Here is a 19162-nt window from a genome sequence, read left to right as displayed (position 1 = left end):
TCCTGAGTAGCTAGGATTACAGGTGTGAGCCACCAGCGCCCGGCTTCCGTGAGACTTTTATCTCCAATAAACCACTCAGAAAACCAGAAGTGGCTGTTGTGGCTCAAGTGGTAAAACCCTTGCCTTGAGCTGAAGAGCTGAGGGACAGCCCCCAGGCCCAGAGTTCAAGCCCCACAACTGACCAAAAAAAAAAAAGCAGAGAGTTCTCTGCACTCCTCCTCTTCTTCCTTGGGGAAGTGAGATCTCATCTCAAGGTAACGAGGGCTGGGGGTGGAGCTCAGCCGTGGACAGCTGGCCTCCCCAGCGTGAGGCCCTGAGTTAAAAAAAAAAAAAAAGGAAAAGGCTAAGTGTCCCCCAGTGTGGACACCCGCCCCACTGCTACACTGCCAGGCCTCGATTTCCCCTCCACCGGCCCTGACGGCAGCACAGAGAGGGGACTGGTACCCGGGTGGGCAGAGTGTGGGGGCTCACGCCTGTAATCCCAGCTCCTCAGCGGGAAGAGATCAGGATTGGAGATCAGAAGGTCACAATTTAAAGCCAGCCCCGTCAAGACGTTATTGAGAGTTACACACACACACACACACACACACACACGCACGCGCACACACGCGCACGCACACGCACGCACACACACACACCCATCTCAACATAATGACTCACTTCCGTAAACCCAGCTATAGGATTATGGCTAAGAATGGCACAAAGGGAACAGAGTTTCCGATGAGGCCCTGGGAGGATACTCTCGGCGTCTCCCTCGCCCCATGAAGAGATAAACCGCCCAACAGGGCGGGGGGAGCCCCGGTGGGATGTGGCGGGCGCACCCTGGGGGGTCGCCGCCGTTGGGTCTGCCGGCCGCACGCGTGTGCATGCTCACCTGGCCTTCCCTTGATGCTTTCAGAGACATGAGCAAGAACCAGATCTCCGACATCGCTCCCGACGCCTTCCAGGGCCTGAGATCCCTCACCTCGCTGTGAGTGGGGGAGGGATGGGGGGCCCAGGGCGGGAGGGGACGTTGGGGGACGTGGGGAGGGGGAGCCGTTGACCCAGGTACACGCTCGTCAACCTGGTAAAGAAGCAAACTGCTCCTGGGGGAGTGGATCGGAGGATATTCCTGCCACACAAGCGCTTTATTTACATCGGTTCAGTGCCCACCTTCTTCCCGTCCACACTGGCTTCTAATCCCAGTGCAACTTCGGTCTGGCCTCAGTCCCCTTCCACCACACGCTGGGCAGGGCTGTTGAGGGGAGACCCCCGGGGGAGAGTCATCACACACACACACTCACACACACACTCCTCAGGACCATTGCACCACCCCAGAGACAGGCTCACTGCCCGCTGCCGGATTCTCTAATCCAACCCGGTGACCATTCTTCCGTGTGCTGGGCCTGGCTTTGATATCTCCAGCATGTGGGCTGCCCACGTGGAGAGGGGTCGGAGCCCCACCACCAGAGGCTGCCAGACCCCAGATGTGAGCACTGTGGAGTCTGCCCTGGTCCGAGGTAGCTTGGCTCACACAACATGGAGTCGGGGGAGGAGGGACGGGGAGGAGTTAGAATTCACAGTCTGGTGAGCAAACAGGAATGCGCAGACCACGGGCCGCTTGGGCAGCACAAGCCGGGCAGGCACTGCCAGCGCTGCTCGCCCCTAACCCAGGCTCTGGTCAGTGGAGCAGACGCCAGACACCTGCTACACACTGTGCCTCGAATTCCCAAGGAGACGGGACACAGCTGACAGGGCACAGAAACACACCCGGCCTCCACTGGGGAGGGGCTCGGAGACAGAGCTGAAGAGCCCTCACCCGGAGCCTGCACATCCATCCATCTACTTGTCTGTCCATCTACCCATCCATCCACCCATCCATCATTCATCCATCCACCCACCCATCCATCTATCATCCATCCATCCATCATCCATCTGTCCATCCATCATCCATCTGTCCATACACCCATCTACCCACCCACCCACCCATCCATCCATCCACCCATCCATCATCTGCCCATCCACCCTTCCATCCATCATCCATCCATCTCCCCATCCATCATCCATCCATCAATCCACCCATCCATCATCTGTCCATCCATCCATTATCCATCCATCCATCATCTGTCCATCCATCCATCCATTATCCATCTATCTATACACCCATCTACCCACCCACCACCCATCCATCCATCCACCCATCTCTCCATCCATCCATCATCTGTCCATCCATCCATCCATCATCTGTCCATCCATCCATCCACCCATCCATCATCCATCCATCCCCACCAGCCATCCACCCATCCATCTATCCACCTATCCATCTGTCTGTCTAGCCACCCATCCATCATCCATTCACCCATCCATCCCTCCATCCATCCACCCATCTATCCATCCCTCCATCCATCCATCATCCTTCCATCCATCCTTCCATCCATCCATCCATCAACCCATCCACCCATATATCCAACATACTTAATATGCTAGGCCCAGCTCTGTTCTCGATGCCAGGGCTCAGCCGGGAACACACTATCCTGTCACTGTACTCGGGGAGCAGGTGAAGGAAGGGCATACGTTTTTTAAAACAAACATTATAACGTGACGTCGGGTGATTTCCTGAATAAAATCGAGTAAGAGAGAGCAGAAGATGTCTGCTGAAACACTAGGAGATGTCTCGGTCAGGGGAGATGCGCAGGGCGGGCGGGAGGAAATCAAGGCAGAGTCCTGGGCCTGTGGGCGCCTCGAGGGGGCCCCTCCCCGGGACGTGAGGACCGGGCACACCCCCACCCTGCACTCGGGCAGCCTCTGGGCCTGAGCGGCCCTGCCTGTGACAGCCTGAATGTAACGCTGGGGCGATGGGTGGGCCGGGCTGCCTGGATGGGCGAGGGAAGCAGATCGGAGCCCCGGCTGCCCAGACTGCCCCCGGCGGCCTGAGGAGGCTGGGAGGCGGTGCGCTCAGAACTGGCCCAGGGTGACTGTGTCCTGCGCTCTCTTCCAGCGTGCTCTACGGGAACAAGATCACTGACATCGCCAAGGGACTGTTCGACGGGCTCGTGTCCCTGCAGCTGCTGTGAGTCTGTGCGTCCCGGGCGCGCGGTCCCACCGGAGTCCGCCACGGTGTTCTCTCCCCGAGGAAACAGAAACCTCTGCACTGGGCTCTCCAACCTCGCCCCCGGACTCTTCCTCTGTGGACAGAGAGCCAGGGCCATGGGTGCCGGGGGTGGAGGACCAAGGGCAGGGGAACACAGTTCAGGACCCGGCCCAGGTGTGAGGTTTGGGGTGAAGTTAGGACTCACAGAGGAGGGCTGGATTGTGGGGGGACTAAGATGCTCACAGGGAAGGCAAAGGCCACCATGACCCAGCCGGGAGTGTGACCTTGACGTGTGTGTGTGTGTGTGTGTGTGTGTGTGTGTGTGTGTGTGTGGTAATTAGAAAGGAAGATTGGAGAGGGGGTGATGGCTGCATGGTTTAAAGGAGGATTTGCCGCCTGGAATGCTAAGCTCCGGGATTATTTATTTGCATTTAGATCATCCCTTTGAGCTGAAATGTTTGAAGAGGATAATTGAACTGCGACAGGGAGGAGGGGGAGTTGAGCGTGTGCTACGTTTTGGGGGTGCGGGCTGAGGGAGCGTCCCCGCAGGTGTGTGGCTGGGCAGCGTGGGCCTTCACGCATTGTGTTCCTCTCTGAGTCTGTCTCGAGGCCCCCAGTGCACTGGAGAAAAACAGAGAGGTAAGCCATCTGCCCTGAGCCACACAGCCAAGCCGGTGTGGAGGAGGGCTGAGCTAGCAGGGGCTAAGTGTGCACGGCACAAAGTGAGTTCAGACGGGTATGAAGCAGAGGCCCGGCCTCCTCCAAGTGCAGTCAGGAAGTCGTCATTGAAGGCTGAGGCCAGGTGCTCAAGCCAGATCGCCGGCTGGCGGGGCACAAGGCCCAGGGAAGAGGGCACCCAGCACCCAAGGACCATTCTAGGAGAGCAGGTGGCACTTCCACACCAGCTCTTCCCAGATGTGTCCATCTTACTCCCTCGCCTTCTTATGTCTTTGAAAACCCCTCCTCCACCGGATGGCTCACGTCTGTAATCCTAGCTGCTCAGGAGACGGAGAGCTGGGAGTCGTGGTTAGAAGCCGGACAGAAAAGCCCACCAATGAGTCGGGGGAAAAAAAAAAGTCAGGAGTACCCAGTGCTCTGAGTTCAAGCCCCGGAGCCAGATCGAAAAACAAAAAGCTGTCTCGGGCAGAACTATGAATCCCTCCCCAGCAAGTCCTGAACCCAGCCTGTCACACCAGGAGTGACACTGGAAGACAGGGAGAAATCTGTCCGTCGGTCTGTCTGTCTGTCTCTGTCTCAGTGTGTGTCTGTGTCTGTGTGTTCGAAGCTCGCAGTGTTGAGGAAGCCGTGAGGACCAACTTGGAGGATGGTTTGGTGGGCCTTGGAAGGGCGTCTCGCAGGTGGCCCGGTAACTGCCGTGTGGGTGGGCGTCTCTCGGGTGAGCTTGGGGTGCTGGCACCCCGGCGGCTTTGGTGTCCTGTGGAAAGCGGTGTCTGTGGTGGAGGGGTCAGCCTTACCCACAGCTGGGTGGAGATTCTCGGCCTTGTTTGTCGGGGATGGGGTGACGCGCGTGGCCGTGCTGAGGCCGATCCGGTTTCCAGCCCCAACGGCTCTGCTCTGCCCGGACTGGGCGGGGAGGCGGCTCCCGGTGAGTTACACCCCCGTGAGCATGCCTGGGGTTCACACACCCAACGCAATCCCAGTCTAGAAGGATCTGGCACCCGGGGCGGGCTTTGCTCCTGCGGCTGAGCAGTTTGGACCACGGGTCCCGTTGGAGCTGATCTGGTGCTCTGAGGGCTGCAGATTGAGCTCCCCACCCCCACAGGGAGTGCTGCCACCTGCGGTGGAGGTTTTGTAACCTGAGCCAGGAGGTGTTAAACCAAACCAGATTATCTCCGTGTGCACTGGAAGGAGTTAACAGCCCCGGGCACCTGGAAGAGACTCCCTGCTCTCACCCAGAGCTGCCCCGCTGATGGCGACACCCTGTGAGCCAGACCAAGTGGCAGCATCGCCCCCGGCACCCACAGACCGGATAACTGTTCAAGGACCTCGGCCATCGCCACTGGACACACAGAGGACAGAGCCAGACGGGGCCTGGAGTCTCTGAGCGAGAACCCCGCGTGTGCATCAGAACAAGGCTCCACGTGCCCGCAGAGGGCAGAGCGGCGCTCCTGGGAGAAGGGACGTCACCCTGGCCCTGTGCCCCGGGCAGGGCGGGCTGGACTGGGTGAGAAGCCTCATCCCGGCAGCGTCGCTCAGCCTGGGCCAGATCTGCGTTCCTGGGGGAGGAGGAGCACCCTGCATCTCCAAGAAGACAGATGGGCGTGTGTTGCAGAGCGGCGAGGAGATGAGGGAGATGAGGGCGGATTCTAGAGAAATGACAGGAACCGCTAATGGAGGATGAGGACCCACAGCCCGGTCCGAGCGCACTGTGGGGAAACGGAGGGAGACACCACCAGAGAACCACAGAGCACTTTCCTCTTGGCCCGGAGGAGCCTGAAGTGAGTGGAGGGAGGGCCGCTCGCCACCCCTCTCCCCCTTGTATCCGCCCCCCGGATCCGTGAGGCGGGCTCAGCTGTGACACCCACGGGCCTGCACACCTGCGTGTAGTCTTCCCCATGGAGGAAGCGTGTGCCGCACAAAGCAGTTCATCTCAGCGTCTACACCACACTCTCCAACGTACAAGTATGCGGCACGTATGATCTATCGGGTCATACACAAGTGAGTATGGCAGATCCTACGCATGTATGTAGCACGTGTGAGCCACCCTATCCCACACACGTGTGGCCCATCGGGTCACATGCAAGTGTGTAAGCATGTATGACCCTTCTGATCGCACACAATTGCACAGCATGCATCAGATCACGTGTGCGCGGCACGTGTGTCCTACCAGATCACACGTGTATAGCTTGTGTGATCTGTCCGATCACATGTGAATGTAGCGTTGTGATCTGTCCGATGATCACATGTGTGTGCTGTGTGTGACCTATTGGATCTGATTGTATCACACGTGATCTATCTAATCGCCCGTGTATACATGCGTACAGTGCCTGGGACCTATCAGCTCACGTGTGTTGGCGTGTGGTCTATCGAAGCACAGGTGTGCAGCACGTATGACCTATCCGATGGTCCCCTCTCTCTGTACAACCCCGATGTTCTCCTAAGAGACACATCTCGCATCACAATAGTCCCCAGCCATCGTCAGGCGTGTCCTGGGGACGTGTCCATGAACTCAGTATACACCCGCCTGGCAGAGTCAGTGCTGTGGACACCAATGCCCGCAGTGTAGACAGCAGGCAGCCTAGGTGGAGGCCTGCACACCGCATCGTCAGCCTGGGTCTCTGTGTCAGCCGCCCAGACCGCCCTGCACGGTCACCCCGGGTGCTGAGAGCTGCCGACACCAGCCCCCACAATGGCCCGGTGAACCCCACAGTGACCTCGACTTGAAAGCTTGCTCCGTGCTAATGCACAATCAGGAACGCACCCGGGCCGGCCCACTGAGCTGCATCCAAAGCCGCGTCCATCACCTTCCTGCAAGGCGGCGGGACTTCAACGTCTCCCTGCTCCCAACAGGCGAGCAGAACCTTCTAGACCCCACCCCTGGACGGGACGGGGGAGGATGTGTGTGGATTTTGCAGGAGCGAGCTCACTGGCTGCTGGCTGCCTGAGTCCAGTTGGTCCCTGTCCTGGCTCCCGGCTTCCTCGCCAACACCGCCCACGCCACAGGACGGGCGCACGGGAGAGTTCACGCCGGGCACTCGGGGAAAGGCGTGGCCAGGGCAGCCGTCGGGACAAGATCTGAGGGTGGAGAAAGAACACAGCGTGATCGCCGGAGCGTCACCCCACAGCCCCCCACCCCCCCGCCGCCCACAGAGGACAGCCAGGACAGAAGGAACTTCTGAACCCCCTTCCAAACACAGCAGGAGCACCCCCTGGTCCAGGAAGCCCCACCCCACCCCGTGAGCCTGGAGCTGCGCCCTCTGGAGGCCCGTGTTATAGTCAGAGCCACGGGTGACCTCCAGCCAGGGCCAGGGCCCCCTCCCAGGGTCTCTGGGCTCTGCCCGTCTCCCCGTGGGGCCTGCGGATGGACGGACGGACGGACCACAGACGGACCACGGGCTGCAGAGAAAGCACTGTGCAGCGCCGGGCTCCAGCAGCACCAGCCTTTTCCCCCTCGGAAGCCGTGGACCGCAGCCACGCCCACTTTTACCCAGATGAAGCAGTCAGCCAGCTGGTCTCTGTCACAGCTGTCACCCTGTGGGGAGGCCCGGGGACGGCTGGGGGTCGCACCACGGCTCCCACGGCCTCCAGCTCCAATTCTTCCCCCGACCACCACCACCAGGGCCCTACTCCCCCCACACCCCCTCTCCCGGGAGAGCCGGCCGCCGGGGTCTCACAGGGCCGGATTTCCCCGGCTGGAAAGCTGCGAGTCGGCCTGGAAAGGAAAACGTTGAAAATCAGACTTGTTTTGCTCCTTCGTTCCTCCCCGCCCGGCTGGTTCCGCGGCTGTCGGTCTGGGATCGTAAAGGAACATTCTTGTCTTGCAGGCTCTGTCCTGGAAAGGTCTCCCATGGCCCTGGTGAAATCTTCTGGAAAGTTTCCACCCAAAAGTGATTTCTGTGCTTGCTCCCCCTCACCCCCCCAGCGGGGGAGCAGAGGAGTCAGGCACTGAACACACAGCAGAGCGGGCCATGCAGGTGGAGAAGCTGAGGCGGGGTTGGGGGGCAGAGAAAGACCCCCAAGTTGTGGGCGAAGCTGGGCGGCCACTTCACGAGTGTCCGTTAGCTGCACAAAGATCTCGTGGTGACGTGTCCACGCACGTAGGGCGCCCTGTCAGGGCCCGAGGCACCCGGAGGGCCTGGGGGCCCTCGGGGCTGGCTCCCGCCATGGTTACCCCCATCCCCGCCGGTGCGTGTTCCTGCCGGCTGGGCTGAGCCGGGCTCCTGCTGTGGCTTAGGCCTGCGGTGCGGTCACGGCCGGGGGTGCGAGCGTTTCTCCCTGCGTTGTCCACCCGCCGGCCGTGTGGCGTCTTCTTGTGAGAACTGCTTGTTGGGTCCACTCGCCCGTTTCCTAATTTGATTCCTTTTTTATTCCGGGTGTGTGTCCTACCAAAGACTCGTGTCACCCGCCGCGGGCAGCCTTGAACAGGGGCGGACGGCAAACGGGAAAACAAGCCCTGACCTCGGGTCACGGAAGCAGAGAGGCTCAGGACCCCGGGGGGGACCCCAGGCTCCGAGGGCAGGTGGCCGGGCAGCCTCTGTGGGGCCGTTGCTGGCCCTGCTGGGACTGCAGGGGTTCCAGGAACCTGAGCCGGTGCGCCTGCGCGTCTGGGGGGGGAGGGGGAGCTACGAGGTGAGAACGAGGAAGGGGAAAGGGCAGAGGTCAGGTGACCCCGGCCCCCTCCGTCCTGTGGGTATACGTGTGTATGTGCGTGTATGTGTGTGTGTGTGTGTGTGTTGGAGGTGGGTTTCGTGCAGTGCACGCACAGGCCTGTAGGAAGAGGGAGGGGAAGGAAAATGAAAGGGGAAGGGAGGGCGATCACTGAGGTCATCAACTTCCACGAAGGCCAGTGACACCCCCCTCCGGGGCCCCCAAGCACTCTGCAGAATTCTCCCACTAGTCTGTCAGCTACAGCAAAACCGCTGGGCCCGGGGTGTTTCTTTCTCTGTGCCCAGGTGTTGCCCTGGTCTTCTCCAAGGCCCCAGGCTGGAGGCAGGGTCAGGTGCTGGCCACGTGGGGCACAGGGATCCCCCCTCCCCACCCCGCCGTGAACCCAGCGGGCGCCCAGCCCACACGCCACGGGCCGTCTCCACGCGTGGCCTCATGGCCTCCCTTCTCCCCGCAGCCTCCTCAACGCCAACAAGATCAACTGCCTGCGGGTGAACACCTTCCAGGATCTGCAGAGTCTCCACCTGCTCTCACTGTACGACAACAAGCTGCAGACCATCAGCAAGGGGCTGTTCACGCCGCTGCAGTCCATCCAGACGCTGTGAGTACTGGGCCCGCCCGGCAGCCACGGGCCCACACGCCCGCCCCGCACACGCAGTCCGGGGGTGAGGGCTCACAGCCAGGGTCGGGCTGGGGCGCGGACACAGAACTGCTCCCCCGTGCAGAGCGCCTAGGCAGGGCTGAGGGCTGGCCCTGTCTAACTCCATCCGTCCAGCCCCGGAGCGGTGAAAGGAGGGTTCTTTATGTGGGAGAATCTAAGACCCAGATAAGCTAAGCATTTTACTCAAGGTTGCACAGCTAGGCAGAAGCCGGGATCTGGGGATGGATACATGCCTGTAGTGCCAGCCATTTAGAGAGGATCTCAGTGCGAAGCTCCCCCCCCCCCCCCCCCGGGAAAGAGAGAAATGTAGCAAGACCTCATCCCAACTAACCAGCTGAGCTTGGCGGTGTGCATCTGTCATCCCAGCTGCAGGAGATGTAGATAGGCAGATCAGGGAGTCAGGCTGATCTCAGGCAAAAAGATGCAACCCTATAGCCAAAGAATAATGAAAGCCAAAAAAGACGGGGGGGGTGGTTCAAGTGGTAGAGCCCCTGAGCCCAAACCACCCAAGACTCAGAAGGAAAGACAAAGGAGCGCCAGGACTTGAATCGCAGCAGAGGAGATCCCGGGCTCTCGCCTTGCACACAGGCCTCTGTGCTCCAGGCAGGCTCCATCTCCACTGATGCCCCCGTCCGGACCCCCGGACCCTGCATCCCGCAGCCCCACACCCCTGACAGGGAGCACCTCCCTCTCCCCACACCCCACAGCTGCACACAAGGGAGACCACGTCTGTATCCACCTCACAGGGTCGCGATGGCTCAGCCCCGCCCCGCGCCCGCGCAGGCCGGGCTCGGCACTCAGTGCTGCGCTGAGTGCTCCTTGGGGAGCGGAGGAAGCTAGGCCAGGGTGCGTGTGTGAGGGTACTGGCCCCTGTTTATGGAGGCCCCGCCATCGGCCGGCGGCTGAGGAGTCTGGGAGCTGAGTGAGGCTGGAGAGAGAAAACGCGTAGGTCTCCCAGGACACGTGGGTGGGGACCGGGCTGGTGTCAGGGCCCAGGCCCCTCCTGATTCACAGCCATGTCTGTGTCCCCCCCCTTCCCCCCGCCTGCCTTGTAGCCACTTAGCGCAGAACCCATTCGTGTGTGACTGCCACGTGCGGTGGCTGGCGGAGTACCTGCAGGACAACCCCGTGGAGACCAGCGGTGCGCGCTGCGCCAGCCCCCGCCGTCTGGCCAACAAGCGCATCAGCCAGGTCAAGAGCAAGAAGTTCCGCTGCTCAGGTACCGGGCTGGGGGAGGGGCGGGGGGGCCCCCCCCCGTAATGCCGTCTGGAGGGCAGCCAGCGCCGCTGCGGATCCGGGAGAGCACTTGGCAAATTCAATTGGGGAAATTCAGTTAGCCCGGCAGAAAAACCAATTACTGTATGGATCTACACACACATACACACACACACACACACACACACACACACACACAGAGCGCCATGCTGGCTCTTGGAGCCCCGGGCCCTGGGGCAGGAGGGAGCTGTCCAGGGGGAGCCTTTGCACGTCTGTCTTGTCCTAGCAGGGAGACAGAGATTTTTTTCCTCTCCCAAGCGAGGTTCAGAATAGCAGCCGACCCCGGGCTCCTGCGGGCGCTCGGGTCACAGAGCCCCCTCCAGAGACGGTGTCACGGTTCCCGGTTCCTGTCCTCTGGTGGTGGTGAGAGGAGCCCCCGCCGGGCTGTGGTGTCCGGAGACGGGGCAGGCCCGGCTCACCAGCCGCTGGATGCACACACAGCTCACACTTCCTGTCCTTGGCACTGGGGGAAATCCCCACGCGCAGGAGCACCCGCCCCCCCCCCCAGGCCCGACGGACCGCATGGGCGCTGCAGTGTCCGGGCGTGGGCCTGGCTCCGGGAGAGGGCCGGGAGATGCACGCAGCCCTCCTGCAAGTCCAGTCTGTCTAGGGACTGGACGTAAGCCCATCGGAGGGCTTTATGACCCCACGGGCCACTGTCAGAATAGAGAGGTCGGCAGCCCCCGATGCGCCCCCCCCCCCCGGGCCCACCCGTGACTACGTTAATTACCTTGGCCAGTGAGTGCTTCCTGAGGGAAGGACAGAAGCGGGGGAGGGGGGCGCGTGTGGCCAGCCTTGGTCCTGAGTCTCAGGAGCGACCCCAGATGGAGGTCAAGACCCCGAGCTGCAGAGGGGGAAGGGTCAGCCCAGGGCCTGAGGACCTGCAGCTCTGGGGACCCGCCCGGCCCACGGACGGGCCGTCACCGTGGGCTGCAGGGAGGGGAGGGCTGCAGGATGGAAAGAACAGAGGAGGGGTCACAGAGACAGCCAGGGGAGCTGGCAAAGAGCAGAACTGAATTTTGACAGCTCTAGCGGACCCTTCCCCCTCCCTCCCTCCCTCCCTCCCTCCCTCCCTCCCTCCCTCCCTCCTGCCCTCTGTGTGCAAGATCCTACCTGCTTTTTCTATCCGCCTGGAAGCATTTGCAAATCAAAAAGAAAAACCCGGGTGCCAGGGTGGCCCGGAGGCAGGCAGAGGGCCCAGTCTCAGACTCATCTTGTCCAAAACCGCACGTTGGTTTTTAAATAACGCTCAGCAGAGCTGGTGGCCTGAGAGAGCATCCTCCTGTCTTTAGTGGGTGCTTGGGTGGGGGGAGCCACCAGGTTGCTCCAGAGGCCTTGAGAAACACAGGATCCCCGGCTGGGCCCGGCCTAGGCCTCCGGGGACGCAGAGGGAATGGGTGAGCGCAAAGCTCTGGGGGCAGGAAGAGGGGCCCCTCCCTCGGGTGGGCAGATCATAGGGTGCACTTCCTTTCCTACAAGCAGCTGCTGTCTTTAGGAGCCGACTTGGAGCCCTCCCTCTGATGGCTCTGCTTCTCTGCCCTGGGCTGTGAGATCGGTTTAGGGGTGGCTTGATCGTCGGACATGCCAGGACAAGTCTCCCCGAGGCTCATTTCCGGGCCCCGGGGCCCCTAGCGGAAGGGATGTACGGTTTGGGGCACGTGAAATGGGTAGAGTTGGTTGCCGCGAAGCCCTGGCGTGCTCAGCCCTGTGGGGGGGGGGCACCATCCAGAGGCCTGCTATCCCCCCACCCCCTCACCCTCCCACCCCCTGCCCTGCCATACTGGCACAGAGGGCCGGGGCTGTGGCCTGGTTCCTCACCCATGTCCCGCCCTGTGGAGATGCTAAGCCTTGCAGGAGGAGCGGCCTCAGCTCACAGACCTCCAGCCCGCCTGGGAAGGAGGAAGCCTGGGGACCGCGGGTGTGTGAAAACGGCCCCCAAGACCGCCGAACTCAGTCTCCCTTTTGTGCCCCCCGTGCGGCCCAGGGAAGGAGATCAAGGGGTCCAAAGGGTCTCAGAACAGGATGCCCCGGCCTGGGCTCACGGTCAGCCACCCTGCCTCCCCCTCCTTCCTCCTCTAAGCCTGACAGACGCACTGGCCACGGCCCCGGGACCACAGCCCGTGACCACGGTCTCCGTGACCGCGGTAGCCGGCCCAGACACTCGGACCAGAGCCTGTGGGCTGCACGCACTATTGCCTCCGCTCAATCTCGCTCTGTCTCTCTGTCTCTCTCTCTTTCTTGTGTAAGATGTGCTTTCTCTTTAATTCTACGACTCCTCCTCTATTTAACCTCACCTGGTCTGGACAGGAGGTTTCTGAGGAGCCAGAAGTACGGAGGGACCCCCATATCTAAGCAGTGAGATGTCAGGCTGTAGGGCAGGGACGCTTTTTCCTAATGAAGACTACAAGGGAGCCGGTGCCAGTGGCTCACACCTGTCATCCCAGCTACTCAGGAGGCTGAGAGCTGAGGATTAAGGTTCAAAGCCAGCCCCAGGCAAGAAAGTCCGTGAGACTCTTATCTCTAATGAACCATTCAGAAAACCAGAAGTGGCGCTGTGGCTCAAGTGGTACAGCATTCACCTTGAGCTGAAGAGCTGAGGGACAGCGCCCAGGCCCAGAGTTCAAGACCCATGACTGACAACAACAAAAAAAGAGTATGAGGGAATGGTGGGTGTGTCTTTATGGTAGGTAGGGGATGGAGGAGAGGATGTGGGGTCCTGGGGCTGTCCAGGCTCTCTTCATGCAGAAGACCCCGTTCTGGGATCCCTGTCCGATCAGTTGGAACAGAGTGCTAGGCTCCGTGCGGGCAGGGCAGGAACACACACGCATGCACGCACCCACGCATGCACGCACACACGCATGCACGCACACCTCTGCCTGCCCTTTCACCCCTGGGGGAATCCTGGTACCCAGGTGCCCCTCCTCGCTCCTGAGTCTTCCCCCTGAGCCCCCGGGCGGCGTGGATCCTGCGGAAGTCCCCTCCGGACTCCCGGGGCTGCTCCCGCCCGGCGGGTGCTTCCCCCGCTCCGGCTTCGCTCCTGCGCCCGCCTCCTCTGGCCGCTCCTGTCCTCTCTCTGACGCTGCTTCTCGCCTCCACCTGGTCCGTGGCCGCGGGGCCTTCCCTTGTGCTTGATCTAACCATGTGGCAGCTCTGCAAACGAAACATGGTTCTGTCAAGCACCGAGGAAAGCCTGGCGTTCTCCAGCTCGGCCGCCGCCGTCACCGCCAGCACCGGACGCTTCTCCACTCCGGACGCCACAGCCCGCCTGCCCGGGGAGGCCGGGAGGGACCTCCCGGGGTCCCCCCAGAGGGCCAGAGGCAGGCCAGGGTACCCACCCAGTCCGGTCCGATGCCAGCCCAGCTGTCCATGCAGGGGGACGAGGGATGGAGAGCACCCCTTGTGCTGTAACCGGAGCACAGTGCGGCTCACTAGGGAGCTGGAGTCTGCATCCTACCCACGGGAGACCCCTCCTAGAACCCAGAGCTCCCCGACCCCCGGCCCCCCAGATCACCTGCAGAACCCCGGCCGTTGGTGTCCCCGGAGCTCTCCAGACTTTTTATTTATAATGTACCGAGAGCTTGCTGTCGGCCTCACGCTGGACTGTAGTGCGATCGCTGCGTTTACTTTCCATCCTATCTTAACACTTGGTGTCTGTCCAGAAGAGCGTAGCCTTCCTCAGCGCTGCCCCCTCCCCCCCGCCCCTGCGCCAGGGGCCAGGCCTGGGGAGCCGACCCCTCGCGTGGGTCCCGGCCGGGCGGCTGGACTCCGGGATAGAGCTGCACTCAGACCAGAGGGGGACCGCTGGCGAGGACAGGCCTAAAACAGCTGCGGGGACGGGTCCCTGGCTGGCCGGCCGGCCCGTGAGTGGGGACGCCGTCCGTGTGCCCGGCTGGCTGCGGCCTCCACCTTCCACGCACCACTAACCACCTTTCTTGCTCACCACTTTTCGTTCACGCTGCTGGGCCACGGCGGAACTTGGTCCTCCGTTCCTCTTTTCCTTCTCTGTCATCATCCGCCCAATCTCGGGGGCATTGGTGGGGGGAGGAAGAGTGTTCTGGGCCCACGAACCAGCTGCTCAGCTGGCCACGCATTTAGTGACTTCTTCCTTGCAACAAGCCGCTGCCAGAGAGTAGCACAGGGCACAGCATCCTGGAGTCGTGGCCTCCTCCCCCCGGGGCCCGGGGCTGGTTTATCTCCACCTTCCTGAGTTACTTCTGGGAGGCATAGGCGGCCATGGGGCTGAGAATCCTCACACGGCCGTACTGCTGTGGATTTCCACCTGTGACACACTGCACTCTGTCTATTAAAGCTGTCAGTGCTCACACACCAAGTGTAGGTGTTCTGAACCTGCGGGGGGGGTGGGGAGGGGAGACGGGGGACCCAGGCGGGACACCAGATGGCATGGTCTCTCCGCACGAGCCTGGCTGGGCGTTGGTCTGTCCTCAGATCCTCCTGACATCTTGCAAAAAGCACCGCCGCTCCCAGCTGCTTCCAACCTCATCAGCGCTTCCGGTGAGATTGAAATTCACTCTTCAAGCTCGGCCAAAGTTGAAAGTCCTGTGGGGTAGTGATGAACAGGACACACGGCCCTGCATGAGCCCGCTAGGTTCAGCGCGATAGAAGCGGCAGTGAGGGCCCGCTCCAGCCACAGAAGGAACTTATCGGGGTTACGTGCAGATACTGGGACACAGTTCTGTCCTCTCCCTCCCCAAGCCCCTGGGTACCGCCAAGTAGAGCTCAGGCAAAACGGCAGGAGGAAGCCCCGGGAAGAACACACGGGTCCATCCGGTCTGATGGCGGGATGGTTTCTTTAAGCTGGGTCAGCCGCTCCGTGGCCGAGGCTGGCCGGTTATCACGACGGTAGAATCTAACAGTTACAACCCGACGCGTGCGCTGCCCGCCCATCCCAGAGCTCCTCCCGCTCACCACACACGGCCTCACCCCCCTTCCAAGGAAAGTGTCCACAGCCGGCCTAGCGTGCTGAGGCCGCCGCCTCCTCTGTCCTCTGCCTGTGGGCAGCGGATTTGCACCACACGCTGGGCCTCCAGGGCTGAGATCCACGTGCTGGTTGTGTCTTCCTGAGCTTGAGGAGATGGAGCAGGGCGGGACAGGAAGAAGCAGCCCGCTGGGGTTCCCTGGTCCCGGCAGGGAGGGTCCGTCATCATCGGGCAGCCGCGAGGCTTGCTCCTGACCAGGATGGTCCCAGGAGGGGAGGTGACACTCGGGTCCACAAACCTCGGGACAGGGTCCTGGCCCTGTTGGGTCAGGGGTCAGGACGCCCCCATAGCTCTGCACGTGTGCCTGGCATGGAGCCGGTGGGTGAATGAGGGGAGGGCGGCAGGCTGGGCCCCGTGGGTGTCTGTCTGGGGAGCCGCCGTGTCCCGCGGGCTCACAGGTATCCGCCGGGGGTCCCCAGAGCCATCCGACGGTCAGCCAGCCCTGTGTCTGTTCCTGGGAGACCCTGGGAGAAATGCGATGTTGGGGGGCGGGGAGAGATAATAATAAGATGTGTAACTGTAACCCCTCTGTGCATCACCTTTGTAATAAAAATAAATACATTAAAAAATAAGTCCAGCTCCCCTTCTTCCCAGCTCAGGGCTCGCTGTCCCGAGACACAGCCTGAGCCGGACTCTCACAAACCCTTTGCTCTTCTACACAGACTTCCAAATTTAACGTGTCACCATTATTTCCTATCTGTCTTTTTTTAAAACAGTAAAAATAAGCCGGGCACCAGTGGCTCACGCTTGTCATTCTAGCCACTCAGGAGGCTGAGATCTGAGGATTGCAGTTCAAAGCCAGCCTGGGTGGGAAAGTCCCTGAGACTCTCATCTCCAATAAACCTCCAGAAAACCGGAAGTGGCGCTGTGGCTAAAGCAGTAGAGCGCTCGCCTTGAGCTGAAGAGCTGAGGGACAGCGCCCAGGCCCAGCGTTCAAGCCCCACGACAGACAACAAAAAAATTAAAATGAGAAGGGCTACCAGCTGCCCGGTGCCAATGTTGTGGGTTCTAATTCTCCCAGGGCCCAGCCCTGAGCAAGCCAAGGCCGCTTGTCAGCGGTCACTTGGGAGCACAGGCCAGGGCTCCTTTGGGGTGTCTGTGGCCCCTTCCCGTGCCGGTGCCCACCCCTCGGGTGCCCACGGAAGCCCTGTCAGAGCCTCTTCCCTCGGCAAGGCCCCGAGGTTCAGTGGTCGAGTGCGGCCCTGGCTTCCGGCCCGGGCACCACACTGCGCTCCGGTTAGCACGCGCGTCTGCAGACGCACGCACGGCACGCACACTTACACCTGTGGCTCCTCCGAGCCCGGCACGGGGGGCTGGCCTCAGCTCCTCCCAAAGACCCGTGACCGCGCCTGGCCCCCCGAGGTCACACGTGACGCGTGGCCAGGCCTACGGGTCAGCCAGGTGGCCCACCACCCACGGCGAAAGGCCTCGCCTGCCCCCGCCACGGCCTGGGCCCCGACCGCCTCCCGCTGACACCCGCCCCCCCTTCGGCCCCCCAGGCTCCGAGGATTACCGCAGCCGGCTCAGCGGCCAGTGCTTCATGGACCTGGTGTGCCCCGAGAAGTGCCGCTGCGAGGGTACGGTGGTGGACTGCGCCAGCCAGAAGCTGTCCCGGGTCCCCGCTCACCTCCCTGAATACGTCACCGACCTGTGAGTCCAGCCGTCCCCCCCCCCCCCCCGGCCCCGCCCCTCCACGGGAGCCCCCCCCACGGGAGCCCCGCCCCCACGGGAGCCCCTCCCCTCCACGGGAGCCCCGCCCCCGCCCCGCCCCTCCACGGGAGCCCCGCCCCCCACGGGAGCCCCACCCCTCCCGGGAGCCCCGCCCCCGCCCCTCCACGGGAGGCCCCCTTGCCCCTCCACGGGAGCCCCTCCCCCCCCCCGCCCCTCCACGGGAGGCCCCCTTGCCCCCCCACGGGAGCCCCGCCCTCCACGGGAGCCCCGCCCTCCACGGGAGCCCCGCCCCCGCCCCGCCCCTCCACGGGAGCCCCGCCCCCCACGGGAGCCCTGCCCTCCACGGGAGCCCCGCCCCCCCACGGGAGCCCTGCCCCTCCACGGGAGCCCCGCCCCCCACGGGAGCCCTGCCCCTCCACGGGAGCCCCGCCCCCCACGGGAGCCCTGCCCCTCCACGGGAGCCCCGCCCCCCGCCCCCCATGAGAGCCCCGCCCCCCCACGGGAGCCCCCCGCCCCCCACGGGAGCCCCACCCCCCCCTCCCCCCTCCTCCCCAGTCACCGGCCCAGCTAAGTCACCCCACCCCTGCCTCTGCCCCCCCAGGCGGCTCAACGACAACGAGATCTCTGTTCTAGAAGCCACCGGCGTCTTCAAGAAGCTGCCCAACCTCCGGAAGATGTAAGTCAGGTGCCGGGGCGCGGCTGCCGCCTCCCCCTCCTGCCCCGGTTTTCCCCACGCCGTTCCCGTGCCGGGGAGCACGGACCCCCGGGCAGACGGCTGTTTCTGGGGAGGCCTCGTGTCCGTGCATCGGGGCCCCTCCGGGAAGGGGACCCCCTCGGTTTTCTCCAGTCTTTTCTGCTCACCGGTCCCTGCTGGTGGGATCTGAGAGACAGACAGACAGACAGAACGTGCCCGGCTCCGATCCACCAGAGCCCCAGGACACTGGAAACACAATGTCGCCCAGTCCCCTCCGGCCCCGTGGGGTCAGTGCCCGGCCTCGGGGTCCCCAGCCGCCAGTGCCCAGAGCTGACCGTTGGGGGCCGGTGTCTGAGCCCCCACCACGAAGCCTTTGGGCTGCGGTGTCTGCGAGGCTAAGGGGGTCCCCCTTTCCATCCGTCTCCCTCTCGCAGAAACCTGAGCAACAACAAGATCCGGGAGGTGCGAGAGGGTGCCTTCGAGGGAGCGGCGGCCGTGCAGGAGTTGGTGCTGACCGGGAACCAGCTGCAGGCCGTGCACGGGCGGGCCTTCCGCGGGCTCAGCGGCCTCAAGACCCTGTGAGCGCCCAGCCCGGGGACTGGGGGGGGGGGGCGGGGGGGGACCAAGCCACACGGTGCACATGTGAACATGTGTGTACACTTATGCGCAGGCAGGCACGCCACACCAATGCACGTGTATGAAAACGCAGACACACACAAGTAGATGCACCCACAAAGGGACATGTATTCCAGCACGCATGTGTAGATACCAGACAGATACACGCACACACACGTGCACACACCCATGCACACCTACACACTGCATCCCTGAAGCACGGTGAGGGAGACATGCACACGAGTTTACCCCACACACAGACAGACACGGGTTTATAGAAGTGACCTGCGTGCAGACACCTGTGCACACCTGCATGCGCACGCAGTACCTGAGGATGAAGCCGTGTACATAGGAAAATCTGATTTTCACACACACAAATGCACGCCTGTGCAGGCCTTGCGACCACGCACGCTCCCCGGGGCGCTGCAGGATGGGAGCCCTGCCCCCCTCCCCCCTGCCCCCTCCCCCTCCCCCTCACCGCCCCTCCCCTCTCCAGGATGCTGCGGAGCAACCTGATCAGCTGTGTGGGCAACGACACGTTTGCCGGCCTGAGCTCCGTGCGGCTGCTCTCGCTCTATGACAACCGCATTGCCACCATCGCCCCCGGAGCCTTCACCACGCTGGTCTCCCTGTCCACCATGTGAGTCCTGGCCGGCCCCGCCCCGGGCTCCACCCTCAGCGAGCCTGCCCCTCCCACCCAGGTCGCCCTCCCGTCCATCATCCTGGAAGGGTGTCCCCCTCGCTTGGCAGGACCGAGCATGGGGTGGGGGGAGGGAGGGCATTCTGGAGGGCCAGTTCGTGGCAGAAAGCAGCCGGCACGCCTCCTTCAGTGC

The 19162-nt window shown here is 62.7% G+C and overlaps 1 protein-coding gene across 1 annotated transcript in view; it reads left to right on the top strand.

Moving 5' to 3' along the window:
• The window catches only part of Slit3 (slit guidance ligand 3), a 252676-nt gene that overhangs the window by 211654 nt on the left and 21860 nt on the right, over positions 1-19162 (top strand). Inside the window, exons 11-18 of the mRNA XM_042670215.1 lie at positions 899-970; positions 2978-3049; positions 8874-9017; positions 10133-10296; positions 16849-16999; positions 17622-17696; positions 18149-18292; positions 18826-18969. Of these exons, the coding sequence (XP_042526149.1) occupies positions 899-970; positions 2978-3049; positions 8874-9017; positions 10133-10296; positions 16849-16999; positions 17622-17696; positions 18149-18292; positions 18826-18969 (966 nt within the window). The remainder of the gene's footprint in view (positions 1-898; positions 971-2977; positions 3050-8873; positions 9018-10132; positions 10297-16848; positions 17000-17621; positions 17697-18148; positions 18293-18825; positions 18970-19162) is intronic.

The sequence above is a fragment of the Dipodomys spectabilis genome, unplaced genomic scaffold (genome assembly GCF_019054845.1).
Source record: "Dipodomys spectabilis isolate Male_0828 unplaced genomic scaffold, ASM1905484v1 ptg000528l, whole genome shotgun sequence".
NCBI classification, from domain to species: domain Eukaryota; kingdom Metazoa; phylum Chordata; class Mammalia; order Rodentia; family Heteromyidae; genus Dipodomys; species Dipodomys spectabilis.
This window is presented reverse-complemented; position numbering and strand designations above follow the sequence as displayed.